The sequence below is a fragment of the Lepisma saccharinum genome, chromosome 13, assembly GCF_977018435.1.
Source record: "Lepisma saccharinum chromosome 13, izLepSacc3.1, whole genome shotgun sequence".
In the NCBI taxonomy this organism is placed as follows: domain Eukaryota; kingdom Metazoa; phylum Arthropoda; class Insecta; order Zygentoma; family Lepismatidae; genus Lepisma; species Lepisma saccharinum.
In genome coordinates this window covers 33,849,395-33,872,861 of record NC_139241.1, presented here as the reverse complement: position 1 = coordinate 33,872,861, position 23,467 = coordinate 33,849,395, and the positions used below count along the sequence as shown (strand labels likewise).

The following is a 23,467-nucleotide window of genomic DNA, read 5'->3' as shown; positions in this document are numbered from 1 at the left end:
TTCTAATTAATTCACTTTAATTGGTTCCAAGTCTTTTTTGCTCCTAAATGCACCATATTTCATCCGCTAGACGAAGAAAAGGAATAATTTGGAGAAGGGGCAGATCAAGTAAATTGTTCATTAAAGCTAACAAAAATACTTCCAGTAATAGGACAGTATTAGACATGCATTCATGGAGGGATGGAGGTGAGAGTCTTCTTGCAACACTCTCAGGGCAGAGGGTTGCATGAAGGTGGTTGATGTATGTTCAGCAGCAACCATGGCTGCTAGGAGATGGATCTAGTCGTGCACGTTAATACAATTCTCAGTGATCGTTCTCATTTCATGGGAAAGAGTGAAGCATATTGGCTCATGATCAGAGTTCAGAACACTCATCTGCCTCGCCACATTTGGAGAAGTGTGAAGTTTTGACCTTCGTAAATTAGTACATGAGATGAAAGAGGGGGATTTCAGTGTGAGAACAAGTGCAGTGATATAGTTGGAGGGAATGGAATGTTGTTCAGTGAGTGGTTGCAAATCACCAGGCAGGTGTGGAAGAGGAGGGGGGATTCTCTTACAAATGCTGAGGGGAAATATACAGGGACTGAGAAGGAAATTTAACGTATGTGAGTATGGAAGGCATTCAGACAACAGCTTCAGCTGTGCAACAAACTGCTTCACAACCACATGGTCCTAAAAGCCAAGAGAGAGACAAGTAACATTGCCCATCTGTTGCATAGGTTTACAATAGCCGGAAGACTATGGAGAGGTGCTCCCCACAAACGTCTATGAAGAGGCCCCAAGTTTGTGTTCATGGTCGATAATGTTTGGCCACACCATACTGTTGCTGTAGCCATGTTATGGGTAAGCATTATCAGATTGAGTGGCCCCCTACATCGAAAATTGATGCATGCATGACAAATTGTTTAAACATATGTTAAATGATTTCAATGCACATATAAATATTCACATTGTGAGGGGGCGGCTGGTGAAGAGGTGAAATAAAGTTTCCTCCTCGTTAGGTTTAGCAAACAGACATTCTCCCCACTCTCTTTTTAGTAGTTTTCGCTGCATCTTTAACAAGACTGAAACTGCCTTGCGTGCATTTGCAGTATGCTTACTAATAGTGTATTTCCCTTGTGTCTTGATCACTTCAGATTTCTCTATAACTGGGCCAGTTCCATGTAATTTGAATTGGAATTTTATTTCCTTCTGTTGACCCTTGATTAAAAGGGCATGGAAAACGTCAAGATAAAAAAAAAAAAAATAGAATAATATTTAGTTTAGTACATCATAACAAAATGAAGAAACATTACATCACTACATCAAAGTAAAAATTTAAGAATACACTTCATTACACTACAATAAAAATAAAAACACATTAGCATTGAATCAGTGAAATAAGAATACAATTAAAATACATATTTTTTAGTACATTGGCCTTGCATAATTAAAATAAGAATAAAAATAAAATACATATTGTTCAGTATATTGTCTTTGCATGAAAATAAGAATTTTTTTCTTTTTTTAAACATTTTTTATTATTATGCTGGAATATCAAGCAGGGGGCTGTTTAGTTCAACTATCATGAGGTTTGCTTGTGAAGTGTATACACATTGAACATGTTTGTAAGTTATATTGTGTTGTTCCATGAATTCTGTGAGACTGTAGAGAGCTCTGTCAAATTTTTTTATTATTGTTTGTATTTGTTCATTTAAGAATACACATTATTACACTACAACAAAAATACATTAGCATTGCATCTTTGAAATAAGAATACAATTAAAATACATATTTTTAGTACATTGGCCTTGCATCATTAACATAAGAATAAAAATAAAATACATATTTTTCAGTATGTTTATTTATTTATTTATTGTGATAATTTCAGATACAGCACAGGTGGCCATTTTACACTGAAATTGTCAACAATGAGAAAGCAATAATTATAATAAGCATAAAAATAAAAAATAAATAAAAAAATAAAAGAAATAATTAAGAGTAACAAAACAACATAAAAGTGAATAGCAAATGAACAAAAAAATAGGTAAAAGATGGCACTATGTGATATTAATTACAGGCATTTCTTCTGATGGAAGACCGAAAGGAAAACTCGGAGGAAAATATATCAATATTTGAGGGGAGATCATTATATTGTGCTGCAAGTCTGTAAAAGAGAGATGTTTTTTGAATTTCTAGTCTAGGTTTTTTTGTATAAAATAATCTTGTGTTGCGTGTTGTGTGCATAGGTACTCGAAAGTGGAATTCCTCAAGAAGTGTGTTGCAGCAGATTTTGCCATTCACAATATTGTATAAATAACTGAAATCATTCTGCAAACGTCGCTGATAAGCAGTTTGTAAGTTTAGAAAAGACAGGAGATGCAGAGATGAAAAATTGCGTAATGAGGGAACCCTGTGATGGACTATAGCTAGAAAGAAGTGAAAGACTCAATCGATTCTGGAGAGGTGAGTGGGACATGCCATGGACCAGACGGGAGAGCAGTATTCTATTATCGGGGAGATGAATGATTTGAAGTACAAGGTGAGGGCTGAGATGTCACTAATTTCAGTGAAACGGTAGAGTAAACATAAGAGATGCATGGCCTTTTTTGTGGTGAATAAAATATGTTCATCAAATGTGAGCTTTTGGTCGAAAACAATGCCTAGGTCTTTGTGAGAGGATACTGCTTTGATGTTATTGCCAGAGATGGAGTAAGATGACTTTAACAAATTCTTCTTAAGTGAGATAGTGAGAGTAGTACACTTGTCAGGATGTAATGTAAGGTCCCATGTCAGGCACCAGGAAGTAAATGTTGCTATGTTATTCTGAAGAAGATGAGTATCGTTGGAAGTGGAGATTTCTCTGAAAATTTTACAGTCATCTGTGAAAAGAAGGTAATTGCTAGAGGGAGCTGTGAGATGGTCGGCAAGGTCATTGACGAATAATATGAACAAGAGAGGTCCTAGAACACTACCCTGTGGAACTCCAGAGAGGACAGGAAGAAAGTTAGAAACAGTTCCTGGAAGAACAACACGTTGTTGGTGATTGCTAAGGTAATCTGTGAGAAGGGTTAGAAATTTGCCATGAATGTTGAATCGATTGCATAATTTGTGAATCAGAAGACGATGACTAACATTATCAAAGGCTTTGGCCAGATCAAAGTATATTACATCTAATTGTGAATTATTTAAAATGCATTTCATAGCATGTGAGAGTAAAACAGACAGGTTTGTAAGACAGGAGCTACCAGGAAGAAAACCATGTTGCTTAGAGCTTAAGTATGGAGAAAGAAATTTGTAGTCTGTCTTTGATTACTTTTTCACAGATGATGGGCAGAGGAGAGAGTAAGGAGATTGGTCTGTAAGATGAAACAAAATTTTTGTTACCACTTTTGTGAATCGGTGTGATGTTAGCTTGTTTCCAAGCGTGAGGAAAGATGCCTTCCAAAAAACATCTGTTCAAGAGAATGGAAAGGGGATAGCACAGGGATTGCACAGTTTTCCTGAGTAACATGGTGTTGATATCGTCTGGTCCTAGGGCACTGTGAGCTGAAAGAGACCGCCACCCAGGGGAACTGCCGCAAGTAAAGAATCTCGACATTCTTCGAGGAGGAACAAAGGACTGTTTTTATGTGGCCTATAGTAAGAGCCAAGGAGAAGATTCTTGGCACCGGTCACTGAAACTTCCACCCACAGTATTTCACAGTTCCTTTTTAAGTCGTGGCGTACTTTGCTTGGCCATTTTGAGTTAACAGATCATAATGCCCCCACCATCAGTTGCACGATCGTTCCGATATATGGTGAAATGGCCTGCGAATGGCAGCTCACTGTCACAAACGTTTTTTGTCAACCACGTTTCAGTAAAAATTAGGCAGTCATATGCCATGAGTTCACATGCAAAAGTTGCACAGTCGCCAAGCTTATTCTCAATGCTCTGTGTATTTTAGTAATACACAGAGAAATTTGCCACCGTTTTCACAGGCCCCAGATTCACATGTATGTCCCCGCAGATCAAGGCCATGCACAGGAGGCGAAAGTACCGGACCGGGGTCTCCTTACCTGCCGAGCGTTGTTCCCTGCTGCTGGGTGAAGCCATGGCAAAGACACACACACATTTTGCTGCGAGTAGCGAAAAAGAAAATCTCTGAGCACATCTCCACCGCAATAGTTCATCAGAATCCTTTGACATGGGAAGGAATGCTACACTGAAGCCACGAGTAAACTATGATTAAACACAGGCTGAGAAAAACCACTGAAAACTCTCGAAACACAGGACGACGATCAGCACCACTACTACAACTTGCCGCCATCTTGTATCTTTGCATCAAAATAAGAATATGATTTTTTTTTTTTTAAACATTTATTATTATTATGCTGGAATATCAAGCAGGGGGCTGTTTAGTTCAACTATCATGAGGTTTGCTTGTGAAGTGTGTACACAATGAACATGTTTGTAAGTTATATTGTCTAGTTCCATGAATTCTGTGAGACTGTAGAGAGCTCTGTCATTTTTTTTTATTATTGTTTGTTTTTGTTCATTTTTTGGAGATATAAGTTTTTTGTCATGAGGCAGCTGGTTGTATAATATCCTCCCGGCATTCATTGCTGATTGTTTTAAGATATTGAGGCTGTGTTGGTTCTGGTAATAATTATCTTTCCTTCTTGTGTTGTGGTTGTGTAATTGCTTAGTTTTAGTCATGCTTCTAGTATTTAGAACAAATGTTATAGCTTTATAGATGTATAGGGAGTATATTGTCATTATTTGTTTCTCCCTGAATAACTAACTCTTTGCAAGATTCCCTACAGCTTGGTTTGTACATTATTGTATCGTGCAGGAGGCCTTAAAAAGATCGTTTCGCGGGCTTCCAGCAGACAACAATATGGGTTTTGTGTCTGCGAGAACCAATCAGGTCCGTGAATTAGTGAGCCCAGTAGCCACAACTAGCTCGCTGCACCCTTCTGGAAGGGTGAATGACCTCTGCCTCTTGCTACCTTGGCCTGTTTGTTCGGCTGAGGAGCAGAAGACGCTAGAGTATCGACAATAGTGTGTGAACGACGTCTGCTGTTATCCTGCGAAATGGTGATGACCAATCGTTATCAGGCCAAGGGAGATGCCACCCACGGGATCAGCAGCCATCTTGATGTTTGCCATCTTGAATTCAACTTCAGAATTTTAAATAGGAAGGAGGTGATATGATATATCAATCAGGCTAGAATTTCATGAGAAATGCAATGGTAAAGGTTTTTTCGATGTATCTTTAACCAGTAAAAAGTGATGACTGAATTCTTGTTCCAATTTTCTCCTTTTCGAGGTGTTAGAAAATTGCCTTGAAATTTGTTTAGCGCATCGGTAATGCATCAAGATCAAAATGATGTCTAGGGAGAGAAGTTTGCATGCCATTGCACACGATTTTAATCAGATACATCCACGAAGAGCTGCGCATTATGAATGGTTGTCGCGAACAATTTACAGTGTGACTCTTCCATTGAATTAAAAGTCCTTCACAGTGACAAGGCTAATGTTTATGTTCATAAGGAAGTTCATAAACAGAATTGTCATCTGCTAAAATAACTGTGGACAGAATCTGCTTCACAACGTTCGCATAGTGTTCTGGTGTTTCTCCCTATTGAAAAAAAAAACTTTGTAAAAAGTACCTTCTTCCATACGCAAGGATGAAAAACCTGTTTATTTAACAAATCCAAGTAGCCCTAAGCATTTAAAGTTCCGTTGATGAAAAATTGACTAACCAATCATGTTCCACACAGCACGACACACCATTAGCTTACCAGCACTAACCATTCAGCTTTGAAGTGTCGAAAATGGTTTATTAGGCCCGTAGCTAGAATTGATCTCGAGGAGGGGCTCACGGGTTATCAGGGCAGGCTTCATTAACAAAGTCCATTGTTCGAAAGTTTAACAGTGTTAAATGAAGGTAGATTATGTATGGTGGAAGGTGTCATTAAGTTAAATACGGTTTAGAAATATCACACAAATACTACATTTTTTCTATATCTTTTAAAATATGTTGAAGTGTTAGTTGGCTGCTACTGAAATCACACACTCCATACTCCGTTTCGGTGATACAGATATTTGATTGATTGATTTATTTGGTGTTTTAAGTGCAGTTTATGCACAGTAAGGCTAATCGGGACTGGACCTACAATTTAAAGTGGGATCGAAACCACTTGTGCCCCCACTGGGTATCGAACCTGGGACTCCTTGATTACAAGGTGACGATGCCATCTAGGAGGCCTGATACAGATATTTATATCACACAAGAAAACATGGACAGTATTCAATCACACTGCCTAGCGTACATTCGATCCCCCGGCTGAAGCAATTAAACTCCCCTTCGTTCCCAAAACTTGGGAGCTGTTGACATTTGATGCAGATATGAAGGGGATTTGAATAATGATGTCTAAGTCACAAATTTCTGTGTAAATGGGAAGTCTCAACAGGGGCAACAAAGGTACAGATAAAGAAGCTCCTCTGTGAAGGAACTTTCTGAAGTCTAGAGAAGAGAATCTCCTAAATACTTGCCGCTACTTAGACTTCTTCTTATAAATAAGATGAACGAATGTAATAGCTGCTGTTCATGCTCTGTGAATTTATCCTTCACCAAAGTTGTGATCAAAATAATATCTGCTGTCTACATTTTCACTCTTCACTGCAATCAAATTATACAGTACAAAATAGTTTTATATAATGTCAAGGGAGCTTCCGGCAGTTTCAGGGGGGGGGGGGGGCTCCTGGCTGGCTATGGGCCTGTGTACAGGCCTTTTAATAGAACCATCGATCTACCTAGAAATTTACCATGAAGAAATTGCCACTATGTCACACTCTGTACTGTTTAAAAACTCTGGAAAAGTGCCATATCCCGTAAACAAGAATGAAAACCCTGTTTACTTAACAAATCCAAGAAGTCCTCACAATTTAAGTTTCCGTTGTTGAATACGGACCAACCATTCCCGTTCTCCATACACTATACCACATCATTAGTTTAACAGCAACAACCATTCGGCTGGAATCTTTCTACTGTAGATTATCAAATCACAGGTATTGAATATTATTTTTATTACCTTCACTGTGAACATAAAAATTAGCTTCGTCACTGAAGAATTTTTCATTTCCACGGAAGTGTCATGTTATTGTTTGAGATACTTTTCCCAATATTCTTCTCAACTATTTGGTGAATGTCGCTGATTAAAATCATATGCAATGGTGTGTTTACTTCTTTCTCTTCCGAGATGTAAGCATGATCTCGATGAGTTCCTAACATGATAGGAGCATTCTAATGCTGTGTTTTTAACACCTCGAAAAGGAGAAAATGGTTACAAGCATGCAGTAATAACTTTTTGCTGGCTAACGATACGTTGGAAACACCTTTGTCACTTCATTTCTCGTGAAATTCTAGCCTGATTTTAGATTTCACATCACCTCCTTTCCTTTGAAAATTTTGCGTTGAATTCAATATGGTGGTAAACAATATGTCGTACTTGTGCTAGACACACACAGCTAGGGATCTCCTTGTTCCTATCCTATTTCTCTCATGACCAGGATACCTCCTCTACATTTTGTAGGAGGTGTTAAGGGACTTTTGACTCGTCGTAGTTCATGTAATGAGGCTTTTATCAGTCACATATTATTTTGTATCTTCTGATCACATTGCAGTCCCAGAATGATTTTTTGATATGTTTTAGAGTATACCTTGAGAGACCAAATATATCTTTTTTTCACGATTTTTGGTGATGAGTTGTTTTGAGATATTCAAGGTCAAAGGTCAAGGTCAAAGGTCAAGGTCACGTGACAAAATTATATTTTTATCCAAAGGTAGGCTTGTTATATATCACTAGAAAGCTTGTTAAATTCCCTGTACAATAAGCTTTATTTGAACTTTGTAGGCGAAATAAGGGTGGAGTTACAGCACATTTAGTACAGCTAAACGGGCTGAAAAAGGGCAATTTATGCGAACTTTGACCTAATTTAACAATTACAAGACAAACAAAACTAAAAATTTTCATAATTACTAAGTTGCATGCACAGTTTCAACTCCCCAAATTTCATGAAAATCGGAGATGGTCAAGTTGGAAATTGCACATATCTGTTTTGATTTGACATGGAATAACTCGTATATTATTTTTGTTGTTTTGGGATAAGCTACATTTAAATAATATGTTAAGTGGCGTATTAGCAATTCCCAGATATCATTCGTGTCAGTTAGTTGGTAAAGGTCCCCAATTTTCCTAATGTAAGATGTATTTTAGATATTCTATATTTTGCTCACATATATCCCTCCCTACATTTTATTGTGAAAACTTTTTGAATATTCTAACCTTTTTCCTTGTATTGTAATTTTTTGAGAGAGAGATGGTCAGAGATAAGCATATGTAGGACTTCAAGCTTTAATGTGATTTGATTGTATGGTCAATTAGGGTTTCTGTACTTTCTGTTATTCGAGTTAGTTCATGGATTATTTGAGTTAGGTTTTTTGACTTCAAGTTATCCAAGCAATGAGCACTGTTTGTGTCTTGTTTTAGAAGATCTATGTTTATATCTTCAAATAGATTTATGTCACTGTTTGGTTATGTGTACACTGCTATAATCTTAAATGTATCTAATGTGTGTCAACAATAAGAAGAGGAAACACGTCATGTCAGTTTTAGCCTTCGCACAATCTAATGTAAGCTAAATTGAACATTTTCATTTCTTATTGAATAAATAGATTATGCTTGGGGGGGGGGTGTTCAGAAGGACTTCACCCCTTCAGTTCAGGCCAATTATCTCTAAGACTCGGGCAAATAGCCTTCTCTCTGCTAAGCATTACCATTTTGAACTTGGGGGCTAAGGTTAGCATACGCCATCAAATACTATTTTCTAAACAAACCTTTTCTTGTAGGGATGTGACGAAGCTGAAAATTTACCGATGCCGATGTACTCGCTGATAATTTTTGGAACCGATACCGTTGCCGACATTTAACCGATTCCGATACATAAGATTATTAAACAGAAATGGAATGTTATTTTCAGCATGACAAAAATAAATTTGCTATGTACATTTCTATTCATATCATATGTATATACATACATATTCTCAAGAGATGCGAATGTACATTTGCATCTACAAAATGTTATGTGAACCTTTATGAAGAACATTGATTCTCAAGAGATTAAACATTAGTACACAAGCAGTTCTTTGAAATGCAAAATGAATTCCTGTTCTGCCAGATTGAACTTCAGAAACACGAGATTTGGAAGCACTTCAGGAAGTAACCTACTTCTTCTCTTATCACAAATCTGTTCAGCAACACTGAACACTCAATCACTGAATACTGATGCAGCAGGTATGCCCAAGTATTTCCTCAGGACTTGCTTCAGGTTTTAATATTCATTTTTGAATTTCCAATACAACAGTAGATCCTGGTTCAGGAATGTACTGTTTTATTTCCGATTTATAGTTAGGTTGATCCTCTGTATGAGTTTGCAATAATTTTATTACAAAAACTCTACAGTAATGACGAATCATAACCAAATTTTCAATAAATCTTACAAAACTAGAATATAAACCTTATTAGAAGGTAAAAACTCTAGTATAATCTAGATTTTTGCCGATTCCGATACCGATGCCGATGTGTCAATTTTGGCTGATTTTCATACATCTGTAATCGGCTTCGGCACATCCCTACTTTCTTGCTTCTGAGTTGAAGGGGGGTTGAAACAAAACATCCGTATCTATGATATACCCCAGCAATTTGTTTACTTGGGTTTGGTCATCTTTTGCAACCAAAAATAGTGCCGATTTTTCAAATAAAATGCATTGCCTTACTTGTAATAATGTAGGCAAAAGCAATCAAACAACAAGCAGCATCGTAGAAGGGAGCAAACCACAATTTTTTGGTTGTAAAAGACTACGAACCTCATCTTGAGAGGTAGGATGAGTTGAGTGGCTTTGAAAATCTGGCCAATTGACTGGAATTAGCCTTGGATTGGCAAGAAAAATACGACACGGCACACAATGGGAAGTGGCTGTGGAATCGAACTAAAATCACATGATTCGAGGAAGCAAATTTGTCAGGTAGCCTTAAAAATGGACTCAACATGTACTCATGAATTACGTGGTTTTAGAGCTCCTAACCATAGATAATATTTTTCCTACATAGGCAAAGAACCCATTACATTGAATCAATGAAAATGAATCTTCCATGGGATTGGAGTAGGGAGAGGTAGAGTCACTGTCTCAGTCCATGCCAAATGGAAAGAAAACAGAACATGGAAGCGTTTACACATGTACACCCGGCCACAAATGTAATGGTAGAGAAAGAATTTCCACTGCCGAAAATAAGTTGGCAATGCTGCGCACACCGAGACATTCGTAATAATTTGCTTCAGGAGCCTCAAGCAAAGTTTTCTCAATGCACAACTTCAGTACCGAAGGTCATGCCACACATTGATTGGCAACTTTCGGGAGCATGTTGTCTGTCTACACAGTTCTCCTCAAATGCCTGTTTATAAATGAATCTTGTGTTCACGTTTTTTCTCTCCAACGTAGATCTGACATGCAGTAATCTTACAATATTGTTTTGCTTTTATCATGACACATTTACAATTTATCGCAACTATGAGGATGGATGATAATTAGATTTAGTTGATAAAGGAACAGTACAGAGATAGAACTCCATGCCAAGACCAGGACTCGAACTCGGAAGCAAGCAGTAGCGTACCCAGGATTTCATCAAGGTTGGTGTTATTTCTAAAGCTTTCTCCAAATTCAAGTTGTTTTATTAACTGTAATTAAATAATAATAATAATCATTAATACTTATAACTAACTAAATAGTTGAATTACTACAAATAATACTACTAATACCACCACTACCATTAAGTAGTAGGGATCTACATAAATATAGTATTTATGAATGCAATAAAATGAAATTACTTTCTAGTCAATGGATATTTACAAATTCTAGGAGCACGTTTGTTTCTTTGATAAAAATAATTGTCTAGTCAATGAGGTGAGACATTTTAAGTGTGAAGAAAATCCATAAATGCAAGAAAATATATTGAAATAATCAAAGTATAGAACTCATCCAAGGAGATGTGATGGTCTGGTTGGTAGGCCATCTGACAACCATGCGGGCGATCAGGGTTCGATTCCCGGAATTTGTTGAAATTTTTTACCTCTTGTCCCCGCATAAATGTTCCCGATAATTCACATCTGGAATGCCTCGCTGTTCTTACCAACAAAATATTTTACAATAGTTAATGTTATTGTCGATTGAAATCAGAAATTTAAACATGCCAGTGTAAACAGTGGGAAGGTGGAATGGTCGCTGTGTATTCTTGTTATTATTATTATTATTTATTATCTCAATAGGGTTACAATTAAGCCATACAACATTTCATTTAGAACAATATTAATACAAGTAATGATTTGATGCCCTATGTGGTAATAAATATACAAAAGCTACATCTAAGGAAAATGAGATGAATTTACATGGTAAAAGGTAAAAAGGTAAAGTGTTCCCCTGTGCTTAGCACTATGCCATGATGGTGTATAGGGGTGGGGGGGTAACGCCACACACTTCCTTGATCGGGTCGTGAGTGGGGGTGATGTGATCTTTACCCTCCCTCCCCCTGGTTTCCCCCAGATACCCATGTTATTCGATGCTAGGTGGGCGCCGGGGCCACTTCCAATGTTAGAAAAGTTCCCGGATTTGAACTGGCTGTGGATCAAACCCAGGACCTTTAGCATGGTAGTCAGATGCGTTACCGACTACCGACTATGCCACCGCAGCCACGGAATTTACATGAGTATATAAAGTGTTCTATAGTAGCAATGAAATAAAGAAAGTTTGAGAGTTATACACATTTAGAAGAAAGGAAAATGTAAGTGTGTGTGGGTTTGGGTATGAGTGTGTATGAAATTAATGTTCGAAGTACATGGATGAAAATTTTAAAACATATGCGTGTGGTGGGAATGGTGTTGAGGGGGGGGGGGTGAAGCACTGAAAATAATGTTAATGGAGTTAGAATTTATAGGCATGTGAACGTTGAAGACGACAGAACTGCCTTTGCTGGTACTGAGTTTGATCTTCGTCGGGAGTGAATTCCAGGTTACCGCTGCTAGGTACGAGAAGGGCTTCTGGCCACATGTGGTTTTGTTAGGTTTGGGGATTACTAGGTCTCTATGTAAGGACGATCTGGTGTTTCGGGTACTGAACTCAGAGCAGAGCTTAATCCTATTATGCAATGGAGATGATTTGTTATGTATACTATGGAATACCTTATTCAGGTAGATGTAATGTATTCACAAAGTGACTGTGGGTATGTTGTAAATCTTGCGCAATTGTTGAGAATTATTTTCTTGGGGGTGCATGTGAATAGTTCTTAAGCAATTGTTTTGAAATGTTTCAAGTTTCTTCAGATGAGTTAAGTTACCGCCATAAATAAGACTAGCACCATACTCGAATACGGGACGGATAAAGGAAAGATAGAAATGTCTACTAAGATTTCTATTGAGATATTTATGAATTTTTCGAAATATGTAAACATGGTGATAGATTTTACGAATATACAGAGGCTGATCAGGCTATATCCAACCGATTTGGCAATGCTGCTGCCACGTGTGTAGTTGCGCCAGAAACTTGAAATCGGCCATGAAACAAGTGTTGTGTCTGAGGTCGCAGTTGCCGGAGCGTCGTGTTCGTGCTAGTGAAATGCTGCCGAAAATTAACCATTATTGGGAAGGGTACACCATGGCTCTTTTCCATGTACATTTTTCTTACAACCGAATAGTGAAACAGTGTCGGGAAAATAGTTTAACCATCGGAGTGACCACAGCTAAAGATATTGTGGCCAGGCACAATACAAAGTCAACAAGAAACAAGAAACAAGTGCAGATCCACATGGACAAAGCGTTCAGCCACACTGCTAGATCATCCCTCTGGTTTTATCAGGACATGGAGCAGGAAACAGGAATCCATGTTATTCCCTTTCATGACATTTCTGTCAGAAGCCCTGATGCCAGTTGAATAGATTTCTGCGCATTTGGGCTGTTAAGACGATGTCTACAACATCTCCGCCCCCACACACTCACAGGCCTATGGAAAACCTGTAAGGAGAAATGGCAAGCAATTTCTATGCCTGTGCTCAAACGTAGTTTGTTGCAGTGGAAATTGCGATGTCTGGCAATAGTCCATAATGCTGGTGGTCCCATAGAACACAACCGGTGGTGGCGACATGGCTTTTCCTAGGGTAAGTACACTTTACATATCGGTCAGATAAAACCCGATCAACCTCTGTAGTTATTTATTTGGAGATTAAAATTTAGCTGGGCATCTATACTGATTCCTAGATACTTTAAATTATTGCTCAAAGGTGCTCTGGCATCATTAAGGGTAATTTCTATCGTGTGAGCCGGGATTTCCTTACCAGTGTGAAGCACCATAGCCTTCATTTTGCAACGTTAAGCTTCAGGATGTTGATGTTGTACCAATTTAGTACTTTGGGGAATGAGTTTTCCATTTTCTCCTTTACATCCTGCTACGTTTCTCCAACATGGATGAGAAGGCAGTCATCTGCATATAGAGTAATCGACAAATCTGAATTTATTAGTGTGATATTGTCCATAAATAGGTTGAATAATTTTGGGCCAAGTATAGAACCTTGTGGAATGCCTGAGGACACTGACTGCTCGGTGGAAAGTGAACATCCTACTTTCGTTGAAATTTATCTATTCGCGAGAAGACATCCATCCAGAGATTTGTTTTGCTATTGAAACCAAATCTGTTTTTAATTTTTCTGTTAGCAATTTGTGATCAACGGTATTGAAGGCTTTGCATATGTCCAGGGAAATTAATCCAACTAGGAAACTGCTTTTTTTGTCCAGTGTCTCGCGCCATTCATTAATTAGACTAAGTAATAATAATTCCGAGGATACATCCTTCCTAAATCCATACTGTCAATCAGACATCAGATTGTTGACTTCCAGGAACAGTTACTTCACTAATACTTTTGCCATAACTCGGCTTAAAGTTGGGATTAAGGAAATTGGCCCTTTGTTACACGCTAGTGTAGGAGATCCAGATTTGTGAATTGTAGTTATTATAGAGTGCTTCCATCTCGTTGGAAATTGGCCACGTTTGAAGAACGTGTTTTTTATGTCTGCGAGGGGCTCTGCTATAAGTGGGGCCAACACCACCAGAACGTTGTTGGGAATGCCATCGAAACGTCTTGCTTTTTTACGTTTAATTTATTAAGAATTTCCAAAACTTCTTCGACCTTAACAGATTTTAATGTGAATTCTTCAATTTGTTGGACAACAGCTGAATTGGGGTCTTCTCTTAGAATATTTATGTTCGAATTGCGAGGATTAACGTGCACCAATGCTTTGCAGATATTAGAAAAATGAATATTTAAATAATAAGCTATGTTGATGGGCTCGTTAGGAGGACATTGTCGACTAGTAAATGATTAATTGTAGTTTTAGAATTCTCTACCCGTGATCTCATTGATAACCTTTCATTTGCAGTTGTTATTGCTAGTGGTCTGGTTCACCATATCTTTGTAGTGATTTACTTTTGCCTGCCTAGTAATTGTTGTGCAATGATTTCTAAAAGATTTTTATTGCTCCCACGGATAGTCACAAGAAGGATCCACCGCTTTCTTGAACAAGCGGTACTTCTGTGATATTAATTTAATAATTTGAGGGGTAATCCAGGGCTTCCTGCTTTCTCTCACCCCGAGAGTTTTCAAGGGAGCAAATTCGTCGAGTGCATTCGAAATGAGAGACTGCAGATGACTCACCTTGTCGTCTATGGTGAAGTCGGGAGATGTACTTGCATAGAATGGAAGAGAGGACGTGAAGGTGAAAAAATTTGGTTCGTATATTTTTTTAATTTTACGGGTAGTAATTAGCTTCCTTGGCATGTGCATTACATTAATTTTGAGTGTGGTGTAAACGAGAAAATGGTCACTCATGTCCTCATAGACGGTTCATGTAACTGTGTGCAAGTGAGGGTTCGAGGAATATATGTGGTGGATTAACGATTCCGATGTCCACGTAATTCTTGTAGGCAGAGCAACGAGTTGTTTGTGTCCTAGGAGGGATAACGTTTCCAATAATGTATCTGAGTCTTTGTCATCTTTCATCAAATTTACGTTCATATCTCCAAGGAATATTGATAGATGGCTCGGTGGTAAGCTACTGATCATCCTTTGCAAGATTTTGCACTCTTTTCCAACGGATCCGCTAGGAGATCTATATCTGCAACCTACGATAACACTTTTATTTGTTTTTGGACACGAGACTCGCACCCATAGTCCTTCAAGGTCACTTTCATTGACCGAAATTACGCAAGAATGTTGTTCTTAACGAAAATAGCTGTACCACCTCCCCGGGTGTCTCAGTCATTTCTAAAGAGATGGAAATTAGGAATGCAGTATAGAGGGTCAGGAATAGATTACTGCAGCCACGTTTCGCTCAATGCGATAACATGGAATTTTGTGATTTCGGATGCGGATAATTCCGTGAATTTTTTGTCGAGGGACTGAACGTTCAGGTAGCAGACGTGAATGTGGCCTACCCCCTCTGCGAGCTAGACATCTGGCAGGGTAGGATACAACCTCAAAAGCACTTGCTTCAAAGCTGTCGGCCCCTTGAAATGTGGGCCAGCAGTCGGGGAGGGGGTGTCTTCCAAGCTAGCTACTTGGGTGAAGAATCAGCCATTTGTTGCAGATGTGAATGACCTGGCTGTGACTGCAAGTGTTGGAAACTCAGTATCAACTATGGGGCCATTCGTAAACTGTCTTCATGATGTTTGTTCAGTGCATCTGGGGGGGACCACGGAAGATAAGTACGGACTTGGGGGGTGAGTTGGTAAAAGTAAGCGGTGTTAAAATTTGAGAATGTGAGGGTGAAATTTAGACATTTCCATATATGAGGTAGATGATATGATAGAATAAATAGCTACTTAAAGACACCTCCAATTTTTACAATGAAAATTTAAATTTAAGAAAAAAATGAAAAATGAAAAAAATATAAAACATTCTAGAATGACTCAAACTAAAAGGCAGTTGAATAGCAATGTTCCCAGCAAACAATCACTGTGATTTGTGTTAGAGGCAACCAAGTTCATCAAAAGTTGTGACGTAGTGCCTGACATTGTTTCTTTTAACCACAATGCGGCCATCGAATGTCCAAACACACTTCATACCAAATTTCTTGATTGTCTGCCTGTAGAGCTGCAATCTGGAGAAGCACAAGTCTTCTTTGATGGATATTCTACTACCTTTGAGCTTTTTCTTGGAGTTGAAAACTCTGGGCCGGGAATGATAGTTTGTAAATTTAACAATGATTGGGCTGATCTTACCTTCAGATTCGGCCCCTATCCTGTGGCTCCTGCATATTTCTGATGACTCCAATTTCACTGCTAGCTGGGAGAAAGCAACATTATCTGTGTTTCCATTCAGGGCTCCGGAATCTCGAAGATCCGGATACCGTTCCTCCTCTGATACTGCTCGAGATCCACTACCTTTTCTTCTAATTTCACCAGCTGTTTCTTGACCTCTTGGCTTTATTCATTCTTCCTCGAACTGGTGAACTTTCTCTTGGTTGAAGTCGAGGAGATCTTGTAGACGAGCCACCACTGCTTTGGTGATTGAGTCTATGTGGCAATCCTTGATCATCCATAAAATGTCAGGGGATTGCACCACTGACTTCACCTCTTCCGTCACTTGTTTCAGCAAGTTGGGGGAAAAGCATTCCTTGACGGCAAGGGGCAGGCTGCCTGCCGATGCCTGCTTCTTCGGAGGTGCCATATTGAATGCACAACACTGCGTTCCAATTCACACGCACACGTAAAGATAATCTTATTTTCGTACACGATACTGATCCTACAGATATTGTTTCACACCAGTATGATGCTACACACACACACACACACACACATGCACGCACGCACGCACGCACGCACGCACGCACGCACACACACACACACACACACACACACACACACACACACACACAAAACAAACAAACAAACAATACATGTGCATTGAACATTTGATGCAGTTGAGATACAAAACAACTTTTTTCTCTTTTAAATCAAAGGTGCCCTCATATTTTATTATCAGGAATTCATGTTTATTTTGAAGGCATTCGCTCTGAATGACACGTGTGTTTGGAATGCTGTGCTTTTCTCCATGCTGCATGGAAATAACAATTCAAATTATTATTATTATTAGTAGTAGTAGTAGTAGTAATATTGTCGCAGATCTTTGACTATGATCAATTGGAAACCCTGCATGCTCCAGGGAGCTTTTGATAAGGCACCTGAATTGCGTCGAGTTGAGCCAATAAATGGACGATTTTTAATCCTCAAATCCAATGTGCAATACGAATGCCATAAAAAGTTGGTGTGTTGATTTGGTCAGCATGAAATTGCTGGTTGATGATAAGTGATTTTTTTTTTTTTTTTTTTTTTTTTTTATCTTCTGCTGCTTTTCTACCTCTGGATGTTGAATGGCGAATAGATTAATTTGGTGAACTGACAATCATGAAATGGCCAACCGCATGGCTAATTGGTTAGCGCACACGCTTCGAAGTCAAGAGGAAGATCCTGGACCACAAAGTATGGATGTGTCATTGTTTTCATTCCACTTCCATCTATCATATCTTTAATCTTTATCATTGCGATTAACCGAGAGTGGTAGAACATTGACTTGAAATGACAGAAAAAGAACCTTCGGTGTTGGTTTCCGAGTTTGAAAGTTGTTGTTTCTTCAGTCAATAGTGACAATAGACTGTGGCATGGATATGAAATGCTTCTTATTTTATGAGCAATAGCAACACAATAAGTGCGACAGATATTCCTCATATTTCCGACTTTCCCTGAAACTAATTTCCCGTCTGTGGTGATAATTAATTCTATTTAGTGTGTGAAATATGTTTGAAATCAATTTGTGCTAATCTATGCAGATGTAACTGATTAGAGAGCCTCCACAATGGTGCAGTCAAAACGTCGCCTCATTGCAAGGAATGAGTTCACGGTTCGATGCCTTGTGGAGGCACATAATGGTTCAGATTCCACCTAAACTGTAGTTGTCATCCCGATTTGCCTATTTATGCACAAAGTGGACTTGAAATAATACTTCTTCAAAATTTGTGGTAGTTAGTTACTAATCATAAGTTGCTTTGTTGCAGGATCTCCGGATAATAGATGTGTAATAGGAGCTTCTAATTTTGAAATACATTTTAATTTTTGGTATTTAGTGTCGTTTTTATGCCACTTTGAGAAATCACGACGATGAAGATGAGTGACGATATGATAGATGGACAAACAAAAAACAATGCCCAGACCGGTATTCGAACCCGGAATCTCTGTCGTCGTACTGCGCTGTGCTAACCATACCTCCATGGAGGTGGAAAATTTTCACATACAGTAGAAACTTACACATTTTCCTTACATATTTGGTTTACCTACTGCACCTCCTACCACTCTCTCTTATCATGAATATGAATATTACGTCTTCATTTCAAGTTTAGCTAATTTACAGCTGTCACAGGGTAGTGAATGAGTATTGTATGTATATTTTTGTTTCCTGTTGAGGCACAAAATCCATCACCCGGATTTAATATTTAAAAAATGTAGGTCCTGTTTAGTTTAATCATTATGAATTTTTGCAATCTCGTTGTTTCGAGATTATCAATTAGGATACAATTTAGATATAATGAGAAAAAGAAACTTGCATGTCACAATTGCCATATCCAACTCATCTTGGTAAGTATAATAATAGTGTTTTGCACGTCACACTTCAATTGTATGCTAAGATTTATGTTTCTCTGTTATGAACGAGATGTGCCTCCCCCTAGCGCCTGTCAAACAGAAAGAGGATTGTCCCCGAAGAACTAATTTTCGATCTAATACCACCCATAAATCAAGTATCCAGAAACAGCTATTACACATGAATATAAGAAAATACTCCTTAGCAATGACATATAATTATAAGGTAACTCGTATCCGAGAGTTAGAACAATGTGACTAAACTTCCCGGCTCTTGCTTCCGAGTCCTGGTCTCGGCAGGGAGTTCTCTCTCTGTAGTGTTTCTTTATCAATTTAATCTAATTATCATCCATCCTCATAGTTGCGATATAATCGTGTCATGGTAAAAGCAAAGAACAAAAAATTAATGTAAGATTACTGCAATGTCAGAACTACGTTGTAAAGAGAAAACGTGAACACAAAATCATTCTCAAACAGGTATTTGAGGAGAATTGTGTAGACAGACAACATGCTCCCGAAAGTTGCCAATCGACATGTAGCATGCATGACCTTTGGTACTGAAGTTGTGCATTGAGAAAACTTTGCTTGATGTTCCTGATGCATCTTACCACGAATGCCTCGGTGTGCGCAGCATTGCCAACTTATTTTCGGTTGTACAAATTTTTTTCCTACCATTACATTTGCCGCCAGGTGTACTATATTTTGGGAAATGAAAAAAAAATTTTAAAAGTATTCCATTTTAATTATATCACAATTAACTTTATTCTCCTTTCATGATATTTCAATAATATGTACTGGATTCTCCCTTATAATGTTTTGATTCAGTTGATCGATCGTCACAGGTGAAACTACCAGGTGTTTCAACAGAAACGCCGTGAATTCAAATGACCCTAAAAAAATATTTAGTGTATTCACAATAATAATTTGTATATCTTATGATTGACAAAAGTCTAAAATTTAATTTAATTTATTTTTTTATCTGTGTTTGTCAGGTGTTTGTAGTACAGTAGTACAGTATTGGAGGACAGGAGACTTTCACTCCAGCAGAAGATTCAGTTGGTGACCTGGTTTATTGAGTCACGCTTTCTTGTTTCTGTCCAACGACGGTTCCGGCTGGGGAATACGTATCCTGGTCTTTGTCGGAAACGTTGTCCAATTCGTCAGAAATGCTTCCAGAAAGACGGAGCTAGGACACATACAACTGAACCTGTCCTGACCTTCCTTCACTCAAAATTCAACAATCGTGTGATTTCAAATCGCTACACACATTTCTTTCAAAATGGTTTAGAGTGGCCTCGAACTAGCCCTGATTTAAACCCATGTGACTATTTCTTGTGGGGTTTCCTAAAGCAGGAAGTTTTCAAACGAGGACTGCGATCACTAGATGATATGCAAGCAAACACCTAACAGTGTACTGCACAAGTTAGTCGTGCAAACCTTTGTCAGGTATATTGCAACCGGGTGAGAAAAGTGATAAATTGCCGAGGTGGACATTTTGAACATATTTTCCATTAAACTTTTGGATTTTCTCTATCAGATTATGTATTTTTTTTCTTTTGTGTAGTTCTAATAAATATTTTAAAATGCCATTTGAAATCACTTCGTTTCTGTTGAAACACCCGGTATGATGTATCACCGTTATTTCCCCACATAGGAAGTAACTGATAACGAAAGTGCTACTACATTTCAAAATTATAAACTGTTCAGCTATACTGCAACAATCAATGCAAACGTTTTATCTTTTCTTTTAAGCTTCTTGGATATATGTTCTTATTTCTGTTAAATGTTTATTTTTAGCATGATTTGAGAAATATTTTCTGAAAAAATCAACTGGCTTGTACTACATTAATTATTTTGAGTATTTTAAGCCCTGCTAAGCCTTTATTGTACAAGTTTTCTCAAACTGTTGACTATTATAGAACCTCACAGGAACTTGAAGCAATAATATTCAGTGTTCTCAAAAACCCAATTTTTTACTTCTTTTGTGGGTTTTTCTGAAGAAAAGAAAGTGGCGAAAACCAGGCTAAACTTTGTTATATAGCTGTGTCTCTCCTGAAAGAGGACTCTGAATGAGCATCTCAGAGAAGCAATATTCCCTGTTTTCTGTGACAAAGCAACCAGGGCTTCCTTACCTGAGAGATGAGTCGCAATATTGGAGAACACTTCTTTATCATTCATGTGCTGGAATAACTAAAAGTGCTACTATTTCACCTTAGATTACCTAGATGGCCCAGAGTATACACTGTTGCTGGGGAATGGTAAAGTAAGTAATTGCTGTGAAGCAGAATAGGATAGAAGAAGTAATGTCTGTCGGTGTAAATTGTTTTACATGCTAATGTGAGATACAATTACACATGTTTGTGCAAACATAAAATTTAGGGTGTAGCCTTTGTTATGTGATATTTTCTTGTAATTAATTCAGCATATTAAAACGTTTTGTTTCAGGAACAAAGATGGAAATTTAATGTCATCTGATTTTATCACAAATTGTGGGAAACCATCAGGAATCGTGTGTATTGAAGATATTGAAAATCATCAAACCATTGAATCCAAATCAGTAAGATGTAATAAAAAATCAATCGAGAAATCAGTCGGAATTCGTCCACATGAGTACCCTCAGTGCAAAAAGAAATTTACTCAAAGCAAACACTTGAAAAACCATTTGAGTATCCATGATGGAATTCGTCCACATGAGTGCCCTCAGTGTAAGAAGAGGTTTACTCAAAGTGGAAACTTGAAAACGCATTTGAGAATCCATGATGGAATTCGTCCACATGAGTGCCCTCAGTGTAAGAAGAGGTTTACTGAAAGTGGACACTTAAAATCGCATTTGAGAATCCATGCTGGAATTCGTCCACATGAGTGCCCTCAGTGCAAGAAGAGGTTTACTCAAAGTGGACACTTAAAAACGCATTTGAGAATCCATGATGGAATTCGTGCACATGAGTGCTCTCAGTGCAAGAAGAGGTTTACTCAAAGTGGAGACTTGAGAAAGCATTTGAGAATCCATGATGGAATTCGTCCACATGAGTGCCCTCAGTGCAAGAAGAGGTTTACTAGTACTGGAAACTTGAAAACGCATTTGAGAATCCATGCTGGAATTCGTCCACATGAGTGCCCTCAGTGCAAGAAGAGGTTTACTCAAAGTGGAAACTTGAAAATGCATTTGAGAATCCATGATGGAATTCGTGCACATGAGTGCTCTCAGTGCAAGAAGAGGTTTACTCAAAGTGGAGACTTGAGAAGGCATTTGAGAATCCATGCTGGAATTCGTCCATATGAATGCCCTCAGTGCAAGAAGAGGTTTACTAGTAGTGGAAACTTGAATACGCATTTGAGAATCCATGATTGAATTCTTCCACATGAGTGCCCTCAGTGCAAGAAGAGGTTTACTAGAAGTGAGCAGTTAAAAACTCATTTGAGAATCCATGATGGAATTCGTCCACATGAGTGCCCTCAGTGCAAGAAGAGGTTTACTGAAAGTGGAAGCTTGAAAACGCATTTGATAATCCATGATCTATTTCGTCCACATGAGTGCCCTCAGTGCAAGAGGAGATTTACTGTAAGTGGACACTTGAAAACACATTTGAGAATCCATGATGGAATTCGTCCACATGAATGCCCTCAGTGCAAGAAGAGATACACTTTAAGTGGAAACTTGAATAGGCATTTGAGACTCCATGATTGAATTCGTCCACATGAGTGCCCTCAGTGCAAGGAGAGATTTACTAGTAGTGGACACTTAAAAACGCATTTGAGAATCCATGATGCAATTCGTCCACATGAGTGCCCTCAGTGTAAGAAGAGGTTTACTAGTTGTGGAAACTTGAAAACGCATTTGAGAATCCATGACGGAATTCTTGCCTCAGTGCAAGAAGAGGTTTACTAGAAGTGAGCACTTAAAAACACATTTGAGAATTCATGATGGAATTCGTCCACATGAGTGCCCTCAGTGCAAGAAGAGGTTTACTGAAAGTGGAAGCTTGAAAACGCATTTGATAATCCATGATCTATTTTGTCCACATGAGTGCCTCAGTGCAAGAGGAGATTTACTGTAAGTGGACACTTGAAAACACATTTGAGAATCCATGATGGAATTCGTCCATATGAATGCCCTCAGTGCAAAAAGAGATTTACTTTAAGTGGAAACTTGAAAAGGCATTTGAGACTCCATGATTGAATTCGTCCACATGAGTGCCCTCAGTGCAAGGAGAGATTTACTAGTAGTGGAGACTTGAAAAAGCATTTGAGAATTCATGATGGAATTCGTCCACATGAGTGCCCTTAGTGTAAGAAGAGATTTACTCTTAGTGGACACTTGAAAATATGTTTGAGAATCAATGGCGGAATTCGTCCATGTGAGTGCCCTAGGTGCAAAAAGAGATTTATTTAAAGTAGAAACTTGAAAATCCATTTGTGAATCCATGAGGGAATTCTTCCACATTAATGCCGTCAATGCAATAAAAGATTTACACAAAGTGAAACATTGAGGGAAGCTGGAAAATTCATTTGAGATTACAAAAGCAATTTGTAGTAAAATGTGAAAATATTTTAATTGTAACTTGAAAATATTCATGCTCATTTACTTTGATTTACAAACCTTGTTTGTATGCAATATGTAATAGAAATTACCAGAACAAACACTTATGTGCAGCAGCATTGCAACATGTGTTTGAAACACTCCAAACTCAAAGTTGCCAAACTCTGCA

At 38.2% G+C, this 23,467-nt stretch overlaps 1 protein-coding gene across 1 annotated transcript in view; it reads left to right on the top strand.

Annotated features, from left to right (window-relative positions):
• The window catches only part of LOC145997230 (uncharacterized), a 102,300-nt gene extending 79,058 nt beyond the window's left edge, over positions 1 to 23,242 (top strand). The window contains exon 5 of the mRNA XM_083134024.1: positions 21,204 to 23,242. Within this exon, the coding sequence (XP_082990150.1) occupies positions 21,204 to 22,110 (907 nt within the window). The 3' untranslated portion in view covers positions 22,111 to 23,242. The remainder of the gene's footprint in view (positions 1 to 21,203) is intronic.
• Positions 23,243 to 23,467: the final 225 nt, after the last annotated feature.